The 24,329-nt window shown below is 40.5% G+C and overlaps 2 protein-coding genes across 4 annotated transcripts in view; one reads left to right on the top strand and one right to left on the bottom strand.

The window, feature by feature from the left end:
* The window catches only part of flt1 (fms related receptor tyrosine kinase 1), a 31,311-nt gene extending 22,256 nt beyond the window's left edge, over window positions 1-9,055 (top strand). For both annotated transcript variants that reach the window (XM_026361858.1, XM_026361859.1), the window contains exons 14-30: window positions 1,063-1,209; window positions 1,300-1,431; window positions 2,490-2,596; window positions 3,220-3,355; window positions 3,809-3,913; window positions 4,003-4,116; window positions 4,288-4,376; window positions 4,845-4,959; window positions 5,053-5,150; window positions 5,242-5,364; window positions 5,744-5,855; window positions 5,971-6,070; window positions 6,257-6,362; window positions 6,462-6,559; window positions 6,780-6,849; window positions 6,988-7,079; window positions 7,439-9,055. In XM_026361858.1, coding sequence (XP_026217643.1) covers window positions 1,063-1,209; window positions 1,300-1,431; window positions 2,490-2,596; window positions 3,220-3,355; window positions 3,809-3,913; window positions 4,003-4,116; window positions 4,288-4,376; window positions 4,845-4,959; window positions 5,053-5,150; window positions 5,242-5,364; window positions 5,744-5,855; window positions 5,971-6,070; window positions 6,257-6,362; window positions 6,462-6,559; window positions 6,780-6,849; window positions 6,988-7,079; window positions 7,439-7,586 — 1,892 coding nt within the window. In that variant the 3' untranslated portion in view covers window positions 7,587-9,055. The remainder of the gene's footprint in view (window positions 1-1,062; window positions 1,210-1,299; window positions 1,432-2,489; window positions 2,597-3,219; window positions 3,356-3,808; window positions 3,914-4,002; window positions 4,117-4,287; window positions 4,377-4,844; window positions 4,960-5,052; window positions 5,151-5,241; window positions 5,365-5,743; window positions 5,856-5,970; window positions 6,071-6,256; window positions 6,363-6,461; window positions 6,560-6,779; window positions 6,850-6,987; window positions 7,080-7,438) is intronic.
* Window positions 9,056-24,234, bottom strand: pan3 (poly(A) specific ribonuclease subunit PAN3). Of its 2 annotated transcripts, XM_026361862.1 has the most exons (19): window positions 24,092-24,234; window positions 23,590-24,013; window positions 22,569-22,690; window positions 22,299-22,371; window positions 22,133-22,203; window positions 21,823-21,967; window positions 21,339-21,556; window positions 20,793-20,897; window positions 20,642-20,699; window positions 19,646-19,807; window positions 19,339-19,455; window positions 18,782-18,883; window positions 16,001-16,166; window positions 15,674-15,761; window positions 15,423-15,562; window positions 14,623-14,752; window positions 12,360-12,424; window positions 12,139-12,277; window positions 11,300-11,440 (listed from the first exon to the last, which is right to left on the bottom strand). In XM_026361862.1, exons 2-19 carry the CDS (start codon window positions 23,927-23,929, stop codon window positions 11,300-11,302), a joined length of 2,382 nt encoding a protein of 793 aa, XP_026217647.1. In that variant the 5' UTR covers window positions 23,930-24,013; window positions 24,092-24,234. The 2 variants fall into 2 exon arrangements, with proteins under 2 accessions (XP_026217648.1, XP_026217647.1); XM_026361863.1 differs by lacking the exon at window positions 24,092-24,234 and having other exon boundaries at window positions 9,056-11,440; window positions 23,590-23,929.
* Window positions 24,235-24,329: the final 95 nt, after the last annotated feature.

The raw sequence follows: 24,329 nt of genomic DNA, 5'->3' as shown, positions 1-24,329 counted from the left end.
AACAATCAGCCAATCAGACATTGTCAGGCATCAGCCCCTGCGGACAATCATCAATTGTTGTCCAGGAGGAAGATAGGGGAAACAACAATCAGTCGCCTCGGTTAAGTGACATTTCTTCATGGCTTTTACTGCTGTTCTCTATACAATCAGGGCTCCACACGTCAACTTCCTCCCTCGGGACCCCACAAGGGAATTACTAGATAGAGCAGAAAGAGACATGTAGGGGAGCAAAGAGAGGAGAAAACGAGGAAAAATGGAGGGGGGAAAAGTTAAATATGAGGTTAAAGAGATTTGGGGAACGATAAATCATCTGATCTAATCATAGAGTGTGAGAATTGTACTGTAATACTAGTGCATTAGAAGGAAATTTACTCATTAGTCAGAACTGTCCACTTGATCAAATACTGCATTGTTGTGGCTCTTTAGAAACGGATTTGTATTGTGGGGTTTGACGGTGAATAAGGCCCAAGAGAGCCTAAAAGTTGTGCGCTGACTCACAGGTTGAACCCAAGGCCACTGTTCTGCAGAAATATGTCACTGCCAGCGCACAGTTATTGTCCAAATGTGGCACTCGTCCAGTGAACTGTGGCAAAAAATAGCACCAGTTTCACTTTATCCAAAATATGCTTTAGTCTATAAATAAAACAGTGCTGAGATAATTGTGAACACTGGGCTCTCTCAGGCACTCTGCAGCGGTGAAAGAGGTGTTCAATAAACATTGAGATAAAAAGTAAAAGTGTATATACCACAATGACTTCATGTCATTTTTTATGTTGACATAAAAGACCCTCTGCTTTACACAGGCAATGTTAGATGCTAGCTGGTCAACACGGTGGAAACATTTAACCACATTCTGCTGATATTTCTCTCAGGTCTTAATTAAACATAAAGTTTAATGTTAATATTGGACTTAAATTCGCCAGATGATCAGAAACATAACTCTCTGTGTTGTGTCTACAGTTTGTTTGTTGTAACGATTCATATGCAGAAAGCCCCCTTTCAGAGCATGATACTACTATATTACTTTATGTAGTTAATCCATAACTGTGTGTCTCCCTTCAGTCCTCAAGCCTCCAGTGCTGCTTCACAATTTGACAGATTACACTGTCAATGTCAGCAGCTCAGTGACCCTCAGCTGTCCTGCTAAAGGCATCCCACCCCCAACCATCACATGGTACAAAGACAAACATGTGCTGCTGCAGGGAGCAGGTAACAAAACAAGAACTGGAAACATGTGAATTAAAGCTGTCATCTGGTGTCTAAACTTTTTTTTTTTTTTTTTTTTGCCACCACCTCCAGGTATCGTCATATTACCAGAAGCTGGGACCCTCCACATTGACCGGATCACAGTAGAGGACCAAGGTCTGTATATGTGCCAGGTCACCAATAAGAGGGGCACTACGGAGAGCTCTGCTTATATATGGGTCAACAGTGAGTATTTGTCAACCAGTTGTGTTTTCCAAGAGTCTTTGTTGTTGATTGGCTGCGTTTACCTCAGACGTGAAGATTGTGGACCTCCATATATGGTCACATCTCAATGTCTATTGTTCTCACTTCTGTAAATAGCATCTGGATGGCCTGGATGTACACATGCACTATGTCACATTATTTTTATCCAGGAACAAGAAGTGGTTGAGTATGTGTTATACGCTGAGTATTCTATTAAGGGAAGATGAATAATGCTTGTTTAGCAATTTCTGAGAAAACATTGATTGAAGTATGTCCTAACATAACACCCCTGTTGGACCCGCACAGTCTTCTGTTCTGTTTTTTTTTTTTTCATTCATACACCCACACTCATACGTCCGGTGATGACTGAGGCAATAGGGCCCATATGGTTCTACTACCCAGTTTACGCACCGTTCCCTAACAGTGGTGTCAGGCGCACTTCCCAATCCGGTTCTGAGGAGAGAGGAGTGGTTGTGTGTGTCGTGTCTTGTTGTGTTCTGATAAGTCAGGAAGGAAACTGTCTCCCCTTTTTTTTTTCTCCGGAAGAGCCCAGCCTGTATCTGAGAGAGGCGCTGTGCTGCAGTGAGCTCGCCATGAAAGAAAGAAAGAAAGAAAGAAAGAAAGAAAGAAAGAAAGAAAGAAAGAAAGAAAGAAAGAAAGAAATAGACTTTGGATTTAATGAGGAGGGTGGATGTGGATGTTTTTAGGGATCATGGTGTCACACTGAAAATGGCGTCCACCTCAGTTTATCTGTGATTTTTTGCCTTAATTCTTGTTTTTTATTCCATTTGTTTTATTGACGAAGAAACTTAATTGAAAAAAAATGTGCGTAAAATCCCAATAGAAAAATTGTTTATATTGAAGCATTGGTTAGTGCGGATTCAGTATAAAGAAATCAGTTCAATTCAGTTTGGTGCTGACTAATTCAAAATCCTGTGCAGGTGATTCGAGGACAATGAGTGTCCAGTAACAAAGTGAAAGTATTAAAGCTGATTGTGCTTTGATGTGTGTGCTTGTTGTTTGTGTGTTTGTTTCTGCAGGTATTCCCGAAGCTTCTTTTCTAGAAGTTCCCACTCTTACCTGCACGTGTGTGGTGGCAACTCTCTTCTGGTTTTTGCTGACGCTCTTGATATGGAAACTGAAACAGGTTAGAGGAAACAAGAGAAAGCTATTTTCTGGTCCAGTGAAACAAATATATATACTACAAATTGCAAACTTTACATATACTTCATACTACTACAATTTGTTAGATGTCTTTTTCATTCTCTACACCTGTTTTTTCCATATATGTTTGTTTAAAGGGTGTTTAGATTAGATTAGATTAGATTAGATTAGATTAGATTAGATTAGATTAGATTAGATTAGATTAGATTAGATTAGATTAGTTTAGATTAGATTAGATAAACACTGCATGAATCATTTTATGCCTTACTTGCTTTGTGGCATACATGTTTGCTTAGTGATAAACTTCCGGGTTTAATTTTTAAGTCAACATTACTCATAATTAAGATGTGTTTGGCTCTGTGCTCTCATAAATCAAATGTTGGAATTTAATAAAAGCACAAGATTTTTTATTAGTCACCAGTTATAAAATAAATATGCACACTGGAGTTCCTAGTATGGCCAATAATTACTCTGGGTTTCTATTCGACTGCTTACTGTGTGAATATTTCCAGACCAATCTCCCATAATACAATACTTTAATACCTACTTAAATTGATTTATCTGTTTTGTTGTTGTTTCACAAATCCTGCTCTTCCTTCTGTGAAGTCCAACACCTCAAACAGCAGACCAGAGTACCTGTCAATCATTCTGGACACAGGCGATGGGCCTATAGAAGAGCAATGTGAGAGGCTACAGTATGACCCCAACCAGTGGGAGTTCCCCCGGGAGCGTCTCAAATTAGGTAAAAAAAAAAAAAGTTTAATAGTAAAATGCAGAAATGTAGGTTAATGCCATAGATTAGCAACAGATGTGAAATCAAACTGAAGGGATTTTTGGGAATGTAACGATGGGAGTATTTAAGATCACACAACAGATAGGAGGATTTTCTCATAGGTCTTATCAGATTAGTATTGGGAGTGACTCTCATTCCATTAATCAGACTTTGTGTCTGTGTTTTTCCGTGGAGAGCTAATCAACCCCAGTAGGGGGTGTGTAATCTGTGTTTACTGGAACTAATCAGCTCTCACTATCATCAGGGTGGGATGTTGTTAGAGAAACTGTTGATGTGTTCTTCTCTTATCAAAATCTCACATCCAGGATGGATGATAATAGTAATTAATAAAGTTGTTCAATTGCTTAATTTGACTCATAAACACAACTCTGTTTCCCACCGCCCTCGGTCTCTTTCTCACAGGTAAACCTCTGGGCCGTGGAGCATTTGGTAAAGTGATGCAGGCATCCGCGATTGGTATAAACAACTCCCGCAGCTGTGGGACAGTGGCTGTTAAGATGCTCAAAGGTACAAGATGAAGTGTGTGGAGTTCCCCTACAGAAAATACAGCTGTGTGTAAGATCATGTGTGCCACTTGTCTGCTTTTTGTCCACCAGAGGGAGCTACAGCCAGCGAACACAAAGCTCTGATGACTGAGCTGAAGATCCTCAACCACATTGGACACCATCTGAATGTTGTGAACCTGCTGGGAGCCTGCACCAAGCCAGGAGGTGTGTGCATTTCTGTGCATGTGTGTTCTAAACACCACTGGTAATATATGCACAGTTCAATTTCCAGCTAATATTCTGCTGTGCCGTAAGGGTGTCAGTGATTGTACTAAATACGTAAGTTTGTGCTCTGACTCATACTCCTAAATGTGTTTGTGTTTTCTGCGTGTGCAGGACCACTTATGGTCATTGTGGAGTACTGTCGCTATGGAAACCTCTCAAACTTCCTGAAAAGCAAGAGAGAGGTGTTTGAGCATGGTCAGGTGAGCTTTGCAGCTTCAACAGCGGTCCACAAACACAGTCAGAGATGGTGTCATGATAGCATGCTTCACAGAAAACAGGACTACAGAGGCATGCACATAGTTCACACAGGCCTGTGTACCCAAACTTCAGCATGTACTAGAGAAAAACATCACCTTTTTTGCACTATACACAATTACAAAATCATACATTCATGAATGCACTTCTGCAATCTGTTTGAGGTTTAAAGATGCTATCAGCTCTTCAGCAGAACATTTACTTCCTTATTTTCTTCACAAGTTTAGCCATAACTAAAAACTGTGACCTCAGTGCTTATTTTCACATGAAACTGACCAAAACTACCTCTAAACAACTGCACATAAGACACACACGCTGTTTCATAACAGTCTGAATCTATCTTTTACTTTTTACAGATGCAGTTTTCACTCTCTTTCCCACAATGTTTAATAGCAACTAACGATTTCTCCCAGTCTCAGTTGTGCATAGGAAAGGATGGAGGGCTTAGTGGTGTAAGCAGTACGTCTGATAGCCAGAGCCACAAAAGAACAGAGCTTGATCTGAGAGAGGAGAAGGAGAAAGGCCTCGGTAAGACAGGCGGTCACTGAACAACATTTTCAAGCCTACAACATTTTGACCCTGCCTTTTAGATGCCTGTCTCTCATGTCTTTTATCTTCTAGATCCCAAATCTGTATCCAAGTCTCCTTTATTCCTGGAGGATCTCATCTCCTTCAGCTTCCAGGTGGCACGGGGAATGGAGTTTCTGGCCTCTCGCAAGGTCTGATAATTCTCCGATGAGTGTGCATGCATGTAGATGTGTGCATGTTTCATGTATTTTACTAACTATGTTCTTGTTGTGCCTTCATCAGTGTATTCACAGAGATCTGGCAGCCAGGAATGTTCTGCTGTCTGACAATAAAGTGGTGAAGATCTGTGACTTCGGTTTGGCCAGGGACATCTACAAAGACCCCGACTACGTCCGCAAAGGAGATGTGTGTACACATGAAAACATAGCTCACATATCCAAAGTCTACAAGTGATAGATAGTGTAGGGATAGTTCCAACATTTAAATAAACACACAGAAAGACAGGACTGTAATCACACCTACAAAGAAAACAATGTATATGAACTTTGAGATGAGTATTTGTTTCTGTTATAGGTTTTTAATTTAATTAAAAATTGAGAATAGTCACTGAGAAAAAAACGAGATTGGATTTTTACATTTTCATTAATATATTTTGCAACTACTCTGGTAAACTATTTCAAAATACAGGTACAAATAGTTTTTTAATAAAATCCCTCAGTAAATAATAGATAGATAGATAGATAGATACCTTGTAACCCTGCTACTGTGCTGTGGTTGCCTTCAGGCCCGTCTCCCTTTGAAGTGGATGTCTCCTGAGTCCATCTTTGACAAGGTGTTTACCACTCAGAGTGATGTGTGGTCCTACGGGATTCTGCTGTGGGAGATCTTCTCTTTGGGTAAGAGCCACCGTGCATTTGTTCTAAACATATACAAGCGATGGACAAAGAAGCATAAACCGCTCTCATTAATATGTAATCCAGTGGAAACATTTAATATGTGTTTGTCCAACAGGAGCCTCTCCATATCCTGGTATTCACATAGATGAAGAGTTCTGCCACAGACTGAAGGGAGGAACAAGGATGCGAGCACCAGAGTACAGCACACCTGAGATGTGGGTTGATGTATTTTATTAAAACACTGGAGAACAATATTCTGTTTCTTTAAGAAATGTCCTTTGCAGCCAGAAACTCAAACTATAGTGGACAGAAAAACATACTGCACAAGGAGGACCATGTTAAAACCTATGTGTAAGCTTATGACTCAAAATTAAACAATATACGTGTGCCTGTGTGTACAGTTACAGCACAATGCTGGCATGCTGGGAGGCCAGTCCCTCAGACCGGCCCACCTTCACTAACCTGGTGGAGACGCTGGGAGACCTGCTGCAGGCTAGGGTTCAGCAGGTCTGTTGTTTTGTTTTTTTCTAATCACAGGCTTATTATCTGAAAATGTTTCTCAAAATATGGACGAATTCTAATCATTTTGTTCCATCTTTTCACCAGGATGGGAAAGATTATATTCCTCTGGGATCTTTCTTGAATGAAGATACAAATCACAGTGAGAACTTCAAAGAAAATCCACTTGCAGTCACAAACCTGAGGTACGTGAGCACAACGAGAGAGACAATTTAGTACACAGCATGTAGATGTAGCTGGTGCACCTTCTCTGACTTGTACAGTGCATGTGCATAAATCGAACAGGCTGTTAGTAGATGTGAAAAGTGAAGGGGGAGAGCTGCATGGGGTGACTGAAACTAATTATCGAAACAACATGAATCAGATTGAGATGTCCAACTTCTGTTTTGAATCTGAATCCAACAGTTACATGCGAGGTATGGCTACACTTCAGACATTTGAGGAAGTGCCCTGCAAGGAGTTAGACAACAGTGATGTAAGAAAACACCTTCACTTCTGCTTGCATGCTCATACCCACACATTCAGAGGGGGTGAGACAAAAATGGATCCTCATTTTTGTCAGGGTTGAATTTCAGAGGAAACAGTAACAATAACGCCCTGATGTTTGCTGCAGGATGAGCAGAGTGACAGTGGCATGGTCCTGCAGTCTGATGAGATGAAGCACGTCACTTGGAATAACATCACCAAGAACAAGAAACTCAGCAGGTGGTCACCTTTCATTTCTGACCTCTTAGGCCTTGACTTGCCGCCCATCATCTCTGAGATGGCATTTTTATTCAGTTTGATGCAGTTCCAACATTATTGATTATAGCCACTCACTGGGGAATAGTCCCAGTTGAAGTAAAGTACAGGTTGCTTTTGCTGATTCAGTTCTGTGACAAATCATCACTTCTTTAAATCAAGTCCACTTTAATCTGGAAAACATTTGGCCACAAAAAATGCACAATCAATGAGATAACGATTCATTAATGAGATAACGATTCATAAATGAGATAATGATTCATAAATGAGATAATGATTCATAAATGAGATAAGATTCATAATCTGCATGTTTTTCTGCTTAGGCTTTTCACCTTCAAGTGCCGGGACAACCAAATGTCCTTCCTGTGCAGTGACAACGAGCCGTCTATCCTGCCGTGTGATTGGGAGTCTGACGAGGGCGGCTCCCCTCCTCCGGACTACAACTCTGCCTTCCTCTATCCCTCCTTCTAGCATCTGCTCTTCTCTTATTCTCTGACAGCTTTACAGAGGGTAAATATTTTCCTGCTCTGCATTTTAAAATGATTCTGAACATTGATTCTGCTCTTCTGCCTGTTTGAATCCGTTACCTCATAACAATACCTGCAAGTGCTCACCTGTCCTGCTACCTGTCCTGCTCTTACCTCACAGTAGTTTTTCATTGTCCTCCTTCAACCAAACTTATAAATCATTTCTCTATCTACACACACACAACCCAACAACAAATCCTCCCTAAGATTATAAAGAATTATCTATAGCATTTCCATGCACCCCTTCCGAGAGCAGCTAAGTATTACCTCACAGTACTTATTTCATGCAGTTATGCAGAATGTATTTACCAACCTATTAGAGCTTTTTTGTACTGGTACCTCATGCTGTGAGCTTTGTGAAGAAGAACACTGCTGTATAAACTGTTCCTCTTACACATCTACTATATGCTGGAAAAAGCCTACTACCCACTGAAGTATAGCACATTAGACAGAATGTATCTATCTGTATTTATTTTATTTTATTTTAATGCTGTAATCGTGTCATAGATGATTTTTTTTTTCATAATCAGTTCTATTTTTTACATTGATGTTAAATTGTTTCCTAACTTCTGTGAATGTAAACTACACCCATTTGAAAGTTTATTAGCCACCACCAGCAAAATCTAATGCAGTCACACGCAACATCCCCGATCACGACCAGAAGCTTGAATCAACACCTTTAAAACGTTTCAATGAAAACAATACATCACAACCTTAATAAACATAGGATTCATTGCAGGGTTTATTTAGTAGGTTTTGGTGGACTGACCTGATAAACTGGCAGCTGAGTGTATATTCAATTCTATATGAAGTATATACTGATAAAAATCAATATATTCAGAATTTATTCTGTGTATATAGAACTAACATAATGAATACAAACCTATATGCATAGTGTTTACCCCATTGATCCATCTATTTCTCAAACCATGTTACAATGACAGAATATTAATTGGCAACTATTTTGACAAAGCTCAGTTGTGAGGATTTGCAGCTTTTCTTTGTCTTAGATGAAAGCCTGTACATGTCAGTAAAACTATTTATCAAGAAAACACAATCTAAAATAATCATTTATTGTACCCTGATAATAAATAAGATCAATTTCTGGCATTTAACCAACCTTCCCATTCTGATGCAGACACTGGATAACAACATACAATCTGTGTCTGAACTACAGCAATTGCATGTCTGAACCTTACACTGTCATAATAGACACAAGTATGTTCTCATATTACTAAACTTGGACGTTTGTGAAGTAAATTGTACTTGCTCTGTATTTTCATACAATGATTGAAGAATATAATTGTTTATGTAGCAAATCCAACCTGTATACTGACATTCGTGTTCTTCTGCTCTTATGTAAATGAAGAGTTGTTGCAGTCTATTATAAAAACAGACAACATCACTCATGCATCAGTCTTGGTATTCTTTATTAAAATACTGCTGTACACACAAATATTGCAAAATTTGAGACGATGAACACAAGGGGGGCATAAAACATACTAAGATGGTGATTGTAGGTATGTCGATGTGGGGGGGAGGAGAAGAACATTATCACTAATATTAGCTGGAGTGTGAGTTATGATGTGGAAGATGATGAGTGATATGAGCACTGACACTGGACAGATTGAGTTGGGGGCGTGTGTTTGTGTGTGTGTCTCCAGGAGTTTCTAAAGCACCACATTCACCAAAAATGTTTTTTGTCTGTTCATTTCACTAAAACTGAGGAAGTAGTTCATGACCTAACAAAGCCAGCTCCCTGCAGGTTTGTTGCCCTAAAGAACAGACTATTGACAACTTTGACAGGTTTACATAAAACCAGCTGCAGCCATTCACATGTGTGGCACTGTGGCTCATATAGTCTCGTATTTGTAGACATTCAGCAAAAGCTACTAAGTTCAAGGTGAAATCAGAGGAATCAAGAACGGTGGTTTGACAGAGCCTGGATTGTATTTTTTCCTGGATAAAGTGGGTTTGTACCAAATTAATTTGTCAAAACCTTTGCTTCAAATTGTCAACAGCATACTGAACTGTGCTTAAGGGCAACAAGAAACTAACTAAAACCGCCATCAGAAGACGTCCCTCCCACTCCACTGTAGCTCATCTATTTGACTGGACAGGAGGTGGCCAATGACACCCAAACACATTCAGTCATTGGGTCCCTCCAGCTGTTTGTCATCCTGAGAGAAATCCAAGCCATCCGAGTGAGTGCGACAGCCAGCGTCACTGCTGTCTCCAGCACGTTTGTATTTCATGATCTTAAAAAGTCAAATAAAACAAAAACTGTTGGTGCCCTGTTCTTATTTCCTTGGCCCTCCATCCCTCCCCCTTTCCCCTGCTGGAATTGGTCCACAGAATAATAAAAGTTGAGCTTAGCCAAAAATGAATCGCCCTCCCAGTTCCCCGACCATGCATTCCTGCACAACAGCTGAGTAAAGAGAAAAATCAGCTAGAAAAATCACAAAAAGCATCAGCATTTTTTTCCAAATATCAAGGGGCCCAGACCCCCTGATGGGAAGTGAAGTTTGGGATAAAAGGAGGTAGAAGAGGGGAGAGTAAGAGAGAGAGAGAAAAAAGGGACGGTGAGGGTGGGAGGACGGGTGGGGGACAAATAACAACATTCCACAAAGAGGCAGCTGTGGCACCACCTCAACATAAACCCCACCCACAGGGAACTCCCAAGTGCTAGACATTTGAACCAAAATTGCCCGTCCTTGAGTGGTTCATGTCGCGCATCAACCAAAAGTGGTCTCTGCACATGTCCCAAACACTTGGTAGATGGCATCAGGAGAAGACACCCCTTCCTCAGTGCCAAACAGAAACCACATTTCATCCCCCAAAATCCCAGTCCATGCCTAACCCGCCCACACACCCCTACATATGAACCTGATGTTCCACAATCTCCTGAACTAAAATGTCAGAAATCCTCTGATTTTTCCAGTTTTAAGAACCTTTCCATCCACTCAAGTGGTTTGTCCTTTCAGACGGGGGAACCAACAGTCAAGGCCAAGGTGAGCTGGCCCATTTCATTAAATAGATGCCACCTCACCCCAACAAAAGCCTCAAGTGGTATGTCCCATCTCCTAGTGCATCAGGATGAAGGGGTGTGATCTCCAGCCGGAAGAAAGATGCAGTCAGTGGAAAGCTGATTTTTTTTTTTTTTTTTTTTGCTCTGTTTATGTTTGTGTGTGTGACTTTAGCTCTCTCTGTACACCCCGTAGGCCACTCACACATATTCATAAAAATAACAAAAATAAACAAAAAAATTAAAATCTTAGTGCATCCTCCTCAGAAAAATAAACCCCGACTGTAGAAATAAACAATAAAAGCAGGAAAAAAGTTCAAAACCTCATGGTTTGTTTTTCATTTTGTTCCCCAAATCTAAAAAAATGTCATCATACTTGTTTGTCACAGTTTGTCTTTTTTTTTTCCTTTTTGTTTTTTGATTTTCAGCTGCGGGGTTTAGGAAAACTAAAAAAATTACACTTTAGAAAAAGCCTTCCTGGTGGACAGGGTCAGTGTATGTGACTGAGGTTCATGAAGCCCTGCCCTGCTGTCTTCACCATCCTGATGTCATCTCCACGAGCCTGGTCCTCCGCTGTAGTGCAATAATATGCTCCAGGTCCGGGCAGTCCTACCCCAGGACTGAAGAGGGCGCTACAGAGAGCCGGCGGCTGCTGCCTGCAGCTCCTGGAAGGTACTGTCAAAACAGCGCTTCAGGTCTGAGTAGGTCACAACCAGGACACTTTTCTCATCCCGAGACACCAGGCTGATCTTCTCAGGAACGCCTGCATCCAGCTGAGTTAGATACAGGGAAAACACAATAGACAACAAATTTTTGTGGTTAAAAATAAATAAATAAACAAACTGAATAAATTGAGACTGTGACATTGTACATTTTAGACCAAATACTTAGCATAGGAAATAATGTGCAGATTTAATTGATGATGTTGTGACCATGGCATGATATGTTGATTTCCTATATCTCTCAACTATTATGAACACAGATGACCCTGTATTTCTAAGATAAGATGTGGAGTCATTTCGAGAGCGTGAAGTTATGTAGATATTAATAAAAGCTTTCAGTAAAATGAGTGTGATGTACAAAAAGCCACAGTTTCAATCAGCCTTTAACCTGAATAGTGAAAAGAGGAACCAAAGTGAGAAAAGGAAAACATCTTGTGATAAGTGTTCGAGAAAGTTAAGGTGAAAAAAAAGAAGATGTACTGTTACTTCTGCAAAACAAGCAGAGAGCGTTCTAACAAACCGGTAACGTGCTGAAAGATTACCGGCAGACTGCACTTTAGTGGATACGGAACATTATCATATGTTGGTTACATATTTGAATATTAATAATAACAACAACACACATTAAACTAAACTGTTCACTGATGATGTCAACTTAACAAAAAGCTGCACATCCAAATAACAGTCTTGTAATAATACTAAATACATAAATTCATAATAAAAAGTTGAACAAAAAAAAGCTCACTGACTTTGTTGAGGCATGAGACAATGTGGCTGAGGTCGATCCAGGGCGTCCCAGCTTCTGTCACCTGGTGAAACAGGTGATCTCGGAAAAGCTTCAACAGGTAGCGGTCGCCCGTCTCCGACCACGTTGGGTCCTTCTGAAATCTGATTCACACAGGGCAAGGTCTGAGTAGTAACAAACTAAAAATCACTCATACCCATGGACCTCCACAAAATTTCAACTTACTCCGGCCGCTCGTTGATGGTGCCCAGTTTGGCCAACAGACGGAAGAGACGGCCGTTCTGCACCTCCTGCAAGTAACAAAACAATGAAGCAAAACTGTGCAGACACCATTCATACAGTAGTGGGAGTTTTTCGAACTACTGCACAGGAGGGAAATAGACCAGTGAAGATTAATTGAAGGTTTTTAGTTGAACGTTTACAATTTGAACTTGAAGTATTAAGTAACTTTAAATTTAGCACCAAACAATGATTTCGGCTTCTAGAGGCTGTAGGAAGAAGTCAAATTGAGCATGTAAAGAAAACAAACACACTTACTCATTCACAAAACATATTTCACATTTCTTTTTGGTTGCTGGAAGCTGCTGCGAAACATCTTGATACATAACATAGGAATGAATAAATATGCAAACTAAATAATTCATAGACACATCAAGATGCAGAGGAAAAACCTATGTATTTTAAATGTATTAAAAACATAGGTTACATGACAATACCTCCTTAAAAAAAAAAACAACGTACTCTTTAAAATAACACTACTTAACCCTGCTGGGAACCCGGTCGGAAACTGAAACCTCTGTGTCGTGATTTTATGTCCATACCATTGCTGGAACCAGAGTCTCACAGGTTCCAGGAGACACCTCCTCCTTACTGACAATTAACCAGAGGAAGCTACATTTATTAACGTAAGCAGTCTCATGTCGGATTATAAATTAGTTGAAAGAAAACATCCAAGATTAATAAGAAGGCAACTTCTACATCTGAAATTAATTCAGGAATTCATAAAAACTATTGTAAATTAATCTCAACAGATGTTTCAGGTAGCTCAAGTAAACCAGTTTATTTCAATGTTTAGAGGTTACAGTGCTGCACTACGGCACACGTGACAAAACTATTTGTTTCTGGCTCCATATCAGATTATTTCCACTATTAACACTAGCTCACCTTTGTCTCTGCAGATATAATTTACTCCTGCTTCTCCTTTTCTCTTCCTCTTTATTCCTGTCTCACCCTGCCAAATCTTTTCTGCACTGTTGAACAAAGTGAAAATTATTGCAACAACACAACACCAATCATGTTGGCTTCTTCCAACATACCCAAACTTTCCTCTATCTTCCTCTTACCTCTCGCTCTGCAAAAACAAGCCTTTACATAAACAGCTACAACTTAATCTTAAATTTAATATTCTGATCATTGTTATAATAATAATAATATCATCCTCAGAAATCTGACTGTGGAGATATAGTGGGGGGCTACATCAGTAAACAATGTCCACTGTTCTTTTATATTTCTATTTTATTTTACTCTTCAAATAAAAAAAAAATAAACAGAAAGATGAAACTCGTACAGGCCCTACCACTGGATTTTAGTTCATGTTTCATAACGAACACATTTGTTTTGTTTTTTTTTTTTTTAAAAAAAAAAAAAACTTACTTCAAAGTGAGAACTAAAACAAAACAGTCTGCAGACTGACACAATAGGTGTTTTACAACGATGCAGCTGCAACTGCAGCCTTTAAAATCAGGGTTAAATAAAAAAAAAACTTGAATTGCGTGATTTTGAGTATGTTAAAACGGCCTTACAGTAGACCTGTGTTTTTATAAAAAATGCTTTTAAGCGTAGTTGAATTAAACTAAAGCTTTTAAAAGTTTTATTTAACAAAAACATATACTAGACAAAACACTGCCACTAGTACTGCAGAGATAGCCAGACAAACAGGAAACGCTTTAGTAACATTCTCACTCTCCCCACATTCATGGGCAGGTTTGTCTTCAAACATACTTTTTATTACCACAGAGGTTCCTCACTCAAATCTTCAGCTGTTCTGTCATCTTAAGTTAGAGAAATCTTCTCATTTGTACTCTGCATTTATATTGTATTACAAAATTCAGTCTTAGGTCTGCTGAACATGTAACAAAGGCAGAAATACTTATTTAGCTGTAGAAGTGACAATTAACACTAACAACTTTTGGTTGAAACGATGTGTAAAGTCGGGGAGGTCGTTTCACACATTGACACTTTAACATGGGGAAACTAAATTCAAGGCTGCAAAGTCTACACTACATCGTACAACACCCTATATTCACACAACTTCCTTCTTGGCTAACAAACCCAATGCCCTATTTATGACCACCACCCAACACTACCAGTCTGAAATTAACAAGACTGAACCCAGACATACTCTCACACGCTTTCTGTTCAATGCCAGATCCATTAAAAACTTTGTCTTTATGGGTTTCTGAACACAAATGTAGCACATTTCATATACCTTGGCCAGGTCCTCCTCAATTACATCATTCCTCATCTGCGATGCATCCAGTTGTGTGTAGAACCGGGCTCCAATCATTGGCATTATGTCATTGACACTGCGCAGGCGTGACTGTTCAGTCAGCAGATACCTGCATATAACACAAAAAAATTGTTTTACCCTAAAGATGAATTGGGAATATCAAATACAGTTAAGTTAGAGACATCTTCACCTAGCAATTATGTATTGTGACCCAAACATCCAACCATGCCTTGAAGTAGCTATATTATCTAAGTATTCAAATTCTGGCCAGTATCCTGCTTTTTTCCAGCTATTCCTGCCCTGCCCAGTGCTGATTAGTTGATCAGGTCTGTTCAGCCAGTCAGAAGTGGTGTCAGCAGCTTCTGCCATTGTTTGTTTTTTGTTTTTGTTTTTTTTAATCTAGACCATATCAAAAATACACCTGTTGATCTAAGTACCATCACATACTATGAAAGGCAACGTGTCAATCTGCATTCCAGGACATGAATCAGTCCTAAGACGACATCTTATGGTCAGAGGAAATGAAGGACGTTGGTTGTTGCCAATGGGCAAGAGAACAAATTCAATAGTCAATCAGCAAAATGAGGACATGGATGTTCAAAGAGCATTATTATTACAAGGTCACTGTCCAAAACCCAAGCAAGATGCAAACTGCCTTATAGCTCACATTCAACTTTAGACCAGTCTGAAGACTATGCTAAAACTGACAGAACCCAAAAGATGTGACCGATATTGACAAAAAAATGCTGCTTGGAGCCACAACCCTCTTCCTCTCTTACAGAATGAGGTTCTTGAGGTCTGAAGAGTAGTTAATAGACACCAGTTCCATGGCCTTCTGCAGGTTCTCCCTTTGAATGCCAGCCAGGGAGTTACATGCCAGTGCTAGCACCACCTTGCCCAGCGATACTAGATCTGCTTGCTACATGACAAAAAACACAAACAGAAGAATACATACATATGTAAGAACTTCCCATTTTCAAAAGAAGTTTAACCACAGAGGACCACAAGAAGGCAACATCATAAAAAGTACCTGGTACTGTGGCATTAGAGCAAGATGATTCGTCTGACTGTTGTCAAAAGTCAGGACGTCAAACACCCCAACACAGTTCACCCGTAACCTGCAGAGATAGGAAGACTACTATCATTAGCTTGTATGCACTTGTTATTAGCTTGTTATAAATGTGTGTACGCACCCACATGCTCTTCCACTTTTAAAGTATTTACAGTTGACGGAAAGTGAAAATCATACTGTTATGTAATCCTCCATTTCTGGTTATGTGGGACAGGTTATCTAATGAATATAATCTGCCCATGATGAACAATGGACTGACTGAGGAAGTTAATTGTGTGTACATACCTCGTCTTGCCAGTAATAAGAATCTTGCTGGGGTCCATGACACGACAGGCCAGGCCAGCAGTATGGATGGTGCGGAGGGCCGAACTGAGCTGGACGATGTAGGCCCAGATCAGTGACTCGGGGAGCAGGCCTGCATGCTGCCGTGGCGGGGGAGGCTCATGTTGTCCTGAACACAGAGAGGGAGTCTTTATCAAATAACCATCTGAAGGTTTAGACATTACATGTAAACTAGACCTCAAACTGAAGACAGCAAACTCATCTTTATGACAAACTGTCTCTCAAAGTTGTGACGTTTGACCTCAAAATGTTGACATTAAATACAATTACCTAAAACTCAATGTGATGTACAATGGGGAAAAAAGTATTTAGTCGGCCACAGATTGTGTCTGTAATTTTCATCATAGGTACACTTCAACTGTGAGAGACAGAATGTGGGAAAAAAATTCAGGAAATCACATTGTAGGATTTTTAAAGAATTTATTTATTTATAAATTCCTAAGTAAGAGTTCAACTCAATACTTTGCAATATAACCTTTGTTGACAATTACTAAGGTCAAACATTTCCTGTATGTCTTCACCAGGTTTGCAGACACTGTAGCTGGTATTTTGGCCCATTCTTTCACGCACATCTCCTCTAGAGCAGTGATGTTTTGGGGCTGTCGCTGGGCAACACAGGCCTTCAACTCCCTTCACAGATTTTCTATAGGGTTGAGGTCTGGAGACTGGCTAGGCCACTCCAGGACCTTGAAATGCTTCTTACGGAGGCACTCCTTCGTTGCCCGGGTGGTGTGTTTGGGATCATAATCATGCTGGAAGACCCAGCCAAGTCTCATCTTCAATGCTCTCGCTCATGGAAGGATGTTTTTGCTCAAAATCTCACGATACATGGCCCCATTCATTCATTCTTTCCTTAATATGGATCACGTTTCCACCCCCATGCTTCACAGTGGGTACGGTGTTCTTGGGATGCAACTCAGCATTCTTCTTCCTTCTTTTGAGTTTTTACCAGAAATTTCTATTTTGGTCTCTGACCACATGATATTCTCACAATCCTCCTCTCAATCATCCACATGGTCAGGGGCAAACTTTAGACAGGCCTGGACATGGGCTGGCTTAAGCAGGGGGACAAGTCCGGCACGGTAGGATTTGATTCCCTGTTGGCGTAGTGCATTACTGATGGTAACCTTTGTTACTTTGGTCCCAGCTCTCTGCAGGTCATTCACCAGGTCCCACTGTGTAGTTCTAGGATTTTTGCTCACCGTTCTCATGATCAGTTTGACCCCACGGGATGAGATCTTATATGGAGCCACAGATCGAGGGAGATTATCAATGACCTTGTATGTCTTCCATATTCAAATAATTGCTCCCACAGTCGATTTATTCACACCAAGCTGCTTGCCTATTGTAGATTCACTCTTCCTAGCCGTGTGCAGGTCTACAATTTTGCTCCTGATGTCCTTCGACAGCTCTTCGGTCTTGGCCATGGTGGAGTTTGAAGTCTGACTGAGGAGGTGGTCAGTTGTCTTTTATACAAATAACGAGTTCAGACATGTGCCATTAATACAGTGAGAGCCAGAAATCTTGCTTGTTCGTAAGTGAACAAATACTTATTTTACGCAGGAATTTATATATAAATTCTTTAAAAATCCTACAATGTGTTTTCCTGGATATTTTTCTACATTCTGTCTATCACCGTTGAAGTGTACCTATGATGAAAATTACAGACCTCTGTCATCATTTTAAGCAGGAGAACTTGCACAATCGGTGGCTTACTAAATACTTTTTTGCCCCATTGTATTTCATTGGCTCATTCTTTCCAGAACAACATTCCAATACCATCACATATTTAGTAGTTAGTTTTATAAAATTCTAAAAGTTGAGAAGCTAGGATCTCTGGGATATAACCTAAATTTCAGCTCTCGTATGTATGTAATAAATGAGTTAAGGTAACTTACTGGTCTCATAAATCAATGTTTACAAAGTAAAACAAAGTGTTTGCAGAACTTTGTTTTACTGAACGCAATATACTGCAACACTTACCATCAATGTGAGATTGGGTAATGAGAATCAGGAAAAAAGAGTGCTGAGTTGTGTGCTGCACAACCAAAGCCACAATGTTACACAGAAAATATCAGAGCTGGCCTAAATGTGACTTCAGAAAGAAATAAATGTTGCCTATCTGATCCAGGTCCTTTGAGCGATTTTGAGTATGCTCTACTGCGCAACTTTTTCTATACAAATCATACATTGTGGTTTGTTATTAGTGTTTTTTTTTTTTGTTTTTTTTTTTACAGGCTACACAATGGGCAAAGTCTGAATGGTTTTGCTTCCTCTGTTTGCAATCCTGTAGGTAGGCCACCTGTCCCATGATCAGTTTCAGCCACAGTTTCCTTCAAGTCCCTACATCTGTGTTGCACAGATGCGTACATGTGTCTGTGCAACTGTAAGATGCTTTAAAGACTCAAACATTTAAATACTCTTTGAAGCCTCAAAACAACAAAGTGAGCAGCTTCAGATCTCTAAACTTGACACATAAATTGTGTGTTTATTTTAAGCCAAGCAACCGGTTTCATATACAGAGTCTACGCCACCATACAGCAGGCACGAGCATAACCACACTCACTGCAAACATGCACATGCAAATAAACTTAGACCAATGACCTCATTAGCAAACAAGTAAACTAACTTAAAATGTGTGAAGTAGAGGGGTGTAGAGAGGCATCTGAGGTGATGCTTGGTCTATTTCAGTGTCAGGGAGGAAGAGTGGGAAAAATCACTCACCCCACTTCCTCTTGGTGAAATACGAGTCTGCTGCTGGGTCATTGAAGTGTCTGCTGAACATGGTTTCTGCTCCCGCATGGAAGTCATATGAGAAGACCAATGCTAAGGCAAAAAGGTCAAGAGTTAGAGCTCAGAAAATAGTCTAACAGCAACACATTCTTCTATCCAAATACTGCCAATACATTGTATTCCCACTAAAGTGTTTTTCTTTACTAGCTCAAGACCATGAAATGTGAGAATAAAAAAAAAAAAAAATCAGTTTCTAGCAGTCACTTGGATACATCATCCCTTGTGCTAAATGAAGCAAACCTTTGGTGACAAATATGCATCTTACAGAGAGCTCGAATACCATAGTGCAGTAACAAATACATCACTGCACCTTAAATTTAGCACTTTTGGTTACATTAAATGGCGAATGGTAAAGACTAATCTAAATTATTTGTGAAACTTCTAGAATCATAAAAGTAATATAAAACAAATTAAATCATAAAATGTTTGGTCTGATCAAAAAACAGAACTGACCAGATCGCTCACATAAAGAGGTTGTATACACTCACAGTGGTCTCCAAAGGCCTTGGTGGTGAAGACCTCTCTCAGTGTCACACAGTTTGAGTGCTGGATCTTCTTCCACATGTCAACCAGCATCATGCACTTGGTGTTGACAAGGCGGAAAGCTGCACATATTTTACAGATACCGGCATATATGCATTAATCTTTTAAAAATTAGTTCTCATACTAGTACAATATTCTGTGTGTGCATGCTATACATATATTTACACACATACACGTGTGTCTAATATATATATATATATATATATATATATATATATATATATATATCTCAATACATCTTGGATGTATTACCATGTATTCTCCTTAGGCAGTAAGGCAGGTCATCCTTGCTGTTGACGGCCTTGTAGCAGGAGGTGATGTAGCTGAAATTGCTGGTCTTCTGCATGCGGTTTGGGGGGAGGAGGGGCTCAAGGGGAAATAGGCTGTGGTAACTATCTACCTCAGATGGTACATCTGATGTTAAACAGAAAAAAACAAAAACATAATCATGCTGTACATATTCACACAATCAACGAGTTACAACCACTTTAAGTAGGTTTAAGGTCTTAGTCTACATAAACAATTACCACATTTAACCCAAAGGAGATCATAACTATATTAAGAATTTCATGCTTTTTTTTTTTTCTTTCCTAAGCACATAGGCTGTGTGCCTCTCTTTTCTCTCTCCCTTGTGCCTTCAATCTTTATCATGGGAGGAAGAAGAATGTTCCAAGTCCTATGGGCAGGTTGCACGCAGAAGCTGCTGCCATGTACCATCCTCTTCTCTCGTTACTGTACACTCACCCCAACAAATCAAGGCAAATGACCGCCCACCTTGAGCCTGGTTCTATTGGAGGTTTCCTCCGTTAAAGCGAGTATTTTCTCTCCACTGTCGCCCAGTGCCTGCTCAAGTAAGACTATTGGGTTCTCTCTATGAATTTTTAAAGTTCTGACATTATTTTGTGAAGTGCCTTGAGATAACTCTTATAATTTGGTTCTATATAAATAAACTTATAGTTATAGTATAAAGTTAATTGTCTTTAATAACAGAAGAAAAAAAAAATATGGCTAACTGGAAGCAAACCCACAGACACCACAACAAAAAAAAACTATTTCAACACACTAATATTAGGAAATAACCTGCATAATAGACTTGGCATTTGTTTTAGGAAATGATGCCGACTTGTTTTCGTCAACAACAGGGTTGCATAGGTTGTAAATATGCTCATTAGAAGCTCGACTCGTTTAACTGAACACGCAATTAAAATGACTGAATAAGTAACTGTGACAACCACGTAGACCCTTTACCTGGGTTCTCTGAGTGGTCAATCTGGGCCATGGTTATAAGATGTCTGTTTATCAACTCCTGAAAGTGAAACAAACGTGCATCACATCAGACAGACAAGAGAACACAACAGGGAAATTTTGTGAAAAGGAGGGAGGACAAGTGGGTTAATACCTGTCGGAGCTCATCAGCCATGAAGAAGGACGGGGCATTGGCTTTCGGCTGCATGTAAGCCACATGGGGAGCAGTGGGGGGATAGATATGGTAGGTAGGAAACACCTGCAATGAAACCAGACAAAAACAACTTCCTACTTATTGAGAAATGAAAACTAGTGTGATTATACATGTAGTATATATATATATAAGTAGTATCTTATGGCCACACAACTGAATGTGACAGAATGAAACAATGGATTTCAAAATGTGAACGTAGTAAAGTAAACAACAATGCCATTAGTAATCAAACAATAAAGCCAAGTTAGAAATAATATACTATTTTTAAGATTTAGGGTTGTTGTCACAAAATAGGGCAGAGTGCAAAGCAGATAGTAGGTGGTGTGCAAGAACCGTCCCCTGAAAGATCCTCGGATTTAAACAAAATTTTCTTATTTACAATACATTTTTACAAGGGTTACTGTGTAATGTTGTCTCCTTATATATTTGAATTGGACTTTTAGAGTCTTCTAGTGTATTTCCAAATCTAGGTAGAGCAGCACATACCATCCCAGCCAATGGCGCTGGGGTGTTGTCTGTGTAGAAGTACGTGGTTCCTCCTACAGTCTCTTTCTGGATGATGTGAGTGCCCTGGTCAGATGCGGTGGTGGGTACCATGTAGTTAGCAGGGTTTGGGGTGTGACTGCGCCGACGAGGAGCAGGTGAGGTGTGCGGTGTGATTTTCGGGGAGTGGAGAGGAGAAGAACCCGCAGACAAAGACATGCCTAAAATTGAAGACAAGAGGAAATAATACTTTGAGAAAAAACATTCAGTATTTACTGTCTGAAAACATCTGAAAACAAAAGCAAAACAGATCTGCTTCGGTTTCAACAGTTGCACACGTGCTGTTTTAAACAATACGGATCTCCCTAAATTGCTAAATTATACCATTTTAAATATAATATAGAAAACAAACTGAGCCATGTAAAAAAAAATGGAGCAAAGCAGATGTAACCAGATGATTTCTCTAGTTCTCATTTTTAAAACTCACCCGGAGCAAGTGCAGCAGCTGTGGAGCTGCTGATGCCAGGATGTGGACACAGAGGCAAAGGAAAGGCCTGGACAGGGGACTGAGCCATGGCGGCCATGCGTGGAGCTCCCTTAGGGATGAACTCACTTGCTGCTGGGTTAGGAGTCTGATGGCACATAGGAAAAAAGAAAAAAGGTGCAACTGCTGTTACAGGCAAAAAAGATAAAACATATCAGTCCATAGGTTTCAAGTACCAGTTCTGTAGTATAAAACTACAGAACTGATCTTTAAAAGTACTTCAAAGTCTGGGACAAGGGGTGTGTGTGCTCACCTTTCTCCTTTGGGAAATGCTAAGAGCACCAAAATCACTGAACAGTGAGGATGTCGGGGAGTTCACTGGATCTGTAGAACATCAGAGAGTAGGACTTGAGCAGAGCTGCTTTCAGTGTACAGTCGATGAGCGTTGATTAAGATAATACAGAAGACCGTAGTCTTACCATGAGTGCTGTGGCTGAAGTTCTTGGCACCATCATTGAGGAGACTGGGAGAACTGCTGCTGGTCGTCATTCGCTAAAAAGGCAGCGTCAAGAACAAATGTATTGCAATCACTACGATTGCAGGTTTGTGCATAGGTTTATCAATAAATTATGGCCCAACGTTATTATGACAGATTAACTGAGAACAGCGATGAGCACACTAACTTCAATTTTAAAAGTTGGCACACTATAACTAAAATGATTATATGTAAGTTTAGCTACTCTTATTACCTGCATCATTGAGTATTTAGACTCTGCTGGGCTCCCAAACCCATTGACCCCAATAAAACTGCTGCTGAAGTAAGAGTTGGTAAGATTGGCATCGCTCAGGGTTGCTCCTTCCATCCCTGGGACTGTGGATGGCAAAAACAAAGTTTAGAAAATACTGATGAGCCTGAAATAACGAGGGACACCTCTGTACTTTAAGAGACCAGAGGATAAAGTGTTTATGTCAATGTCAACACTACTGAGAACCTGACTGTCAAATCAAAGACCTAATTACAAAGCATGTAAACAGTTGCAGCTGCAGCGTGAGCTGCTATGATGGATATCAACTACGATAATCTTTTCACAACTGGTTTCTGTGGTGGTTGGTTAAAGTGCATATGTGCACTTTTTAACAGCCGAGTTGTGAATTAATTATTATTTGCGGCTTGCTTACGTTACAAAAACAACAGCACAAAGCAAAAACAAAGCCCCGTGAACTGCTAGCGTAGCTATGCTAATGTTAGCAAACAAAACTAAACAACACCACTTTTCACATAAATAGCATTTAACTGGAGTAAAAGTAACGGCATGGGTACTGAAACGGATAATGTCTCTTTAAATGCAAACGGGAGCAGATATAAGTATAAAAGAAGTCACTTTAATATTAGTTTAGCTAACATTAGCTGGCTAATAGTTGCAGTAGCCCAGGCTAACGTTAGTTAGTCGCGGGTTTCTGCCCACTCACAGCTGTCATACACAAACAGCAGGCCTCCTCCATGTGAGCTGCAGCAGCATGGCTAATGTTGTTTGTTGTTAACAAGCGTAAGTATCACTACCTAAAGACAAAACTGTTCACTGGACGGCTAAAAACAACAAAACGCGCTAGCTGCCTAACGTTGGCGCGGGGTCCGGATCGCTTTCAGCAGGCGAACCAGGCCTTGATGAATCCTCGGGCTAAATTTGAACAAAGCTCTGCGAGGCCCAAAAGTAAAGTCACACTCAGCCACCCCGCGTACGGCCTGGTCTTACTTTAACTGTTACTCACTGGTTAACAGCTGCCCCTCCAGAGACGTGCCTGCAGGACCCAGTGGTTCGCTCTTCTTGGCCACACCGGTCCCGGCGCCGCCTGGGCAGGCCGCCGCCGAGCCACCGAGAGAGTACCCCGCTGGCGTCCCGCCACTCCCGGCCATGGACAACGGGACGGGACTACTGCCGTTGCCGTGCAGCGACAGGTTTGCCATGGACGGATCCTCATGCAGGAACTGACACTCGTCTCCATAAAAGCACGTTTTGTCTTTCGCGTAGTATCGGCAAAACTTCACCTTAACACTGGGTATCCCGGCACCCCCGAGCGGAGCGGCTGAAGCTGGGAGTCCACTGTTCATGGCACCGCTGCTGCCACCGCCGCTGCTGCCGGAAGACACTCAAACATAGAGAGACGCAGATAGCTAGCCAGCTAGCCTGCTAGCCTGCACAGTTTCCCTTTAAATAAACTGATTACTATCGCTTCAGCTGGTGAACAAAATCTAACACACCACAGTACTCACATTATAAGGCTACGGTGCATTTTGGTTTAAGAAAATATCATTGCTTGCATGAAATCCTGGTCGTCGTCGTTACTCTCCATGCAGCTGCCTTACACGCAAAGTAGCCTGTTGTTTTTTTTCCAGGCTGCTCCGCTAAGGACCAGTTAGCATAGCTTTGCATTGTGGGTACAATGTTTGAGTTTACCTGCTGCAAAGTGAACCTGCAGCGTCCGTGGATTGTGAAGCTAAATAAAACATG

Source organism: Anabas testudineus, chromosome 2 (genome assembly GCF_900324465.2).
Source record: "Anabas testudineus chromosome 2, fAnaTes1.2, whole genome shotgun sequence".
In the NCBI taxonomy this organism is placed as follows: domain Eukaryota; kingdom Metazoa; phylum Chordata; class Actinopteri; order Anabantiformes; family Anabantidae; genus Anabas; species Anabas testudineus.
Note: the sequence above shows the minus strand (reverse complement) of the source record. Positions and strands in the feature narration are given on the sequence as shown.

Coding starts and splice junctions, on each gene's coding strand:
- pan3 (XM_026361862.1), bottom strand. CDS start 23,929: ATGAACAGTGGACTCCCAGCTTCAGCCGCTCCGCTCGGGGGTGCCGGG. Junction 22,691..23,589: donor GGAGGGGCAGCTGTTAACCA/GTGAGTAACAGT, acceptor TGCCATCCACAG/TCCCAGGGATGGAAGGAGCA. Junction 15,563..15,673: donor CTCTAATGCCACAGTACCAG/GTACTTTTTATG, acceptor TTTGTCATGTAG/CAAGCAGATCTAGTATCGCT.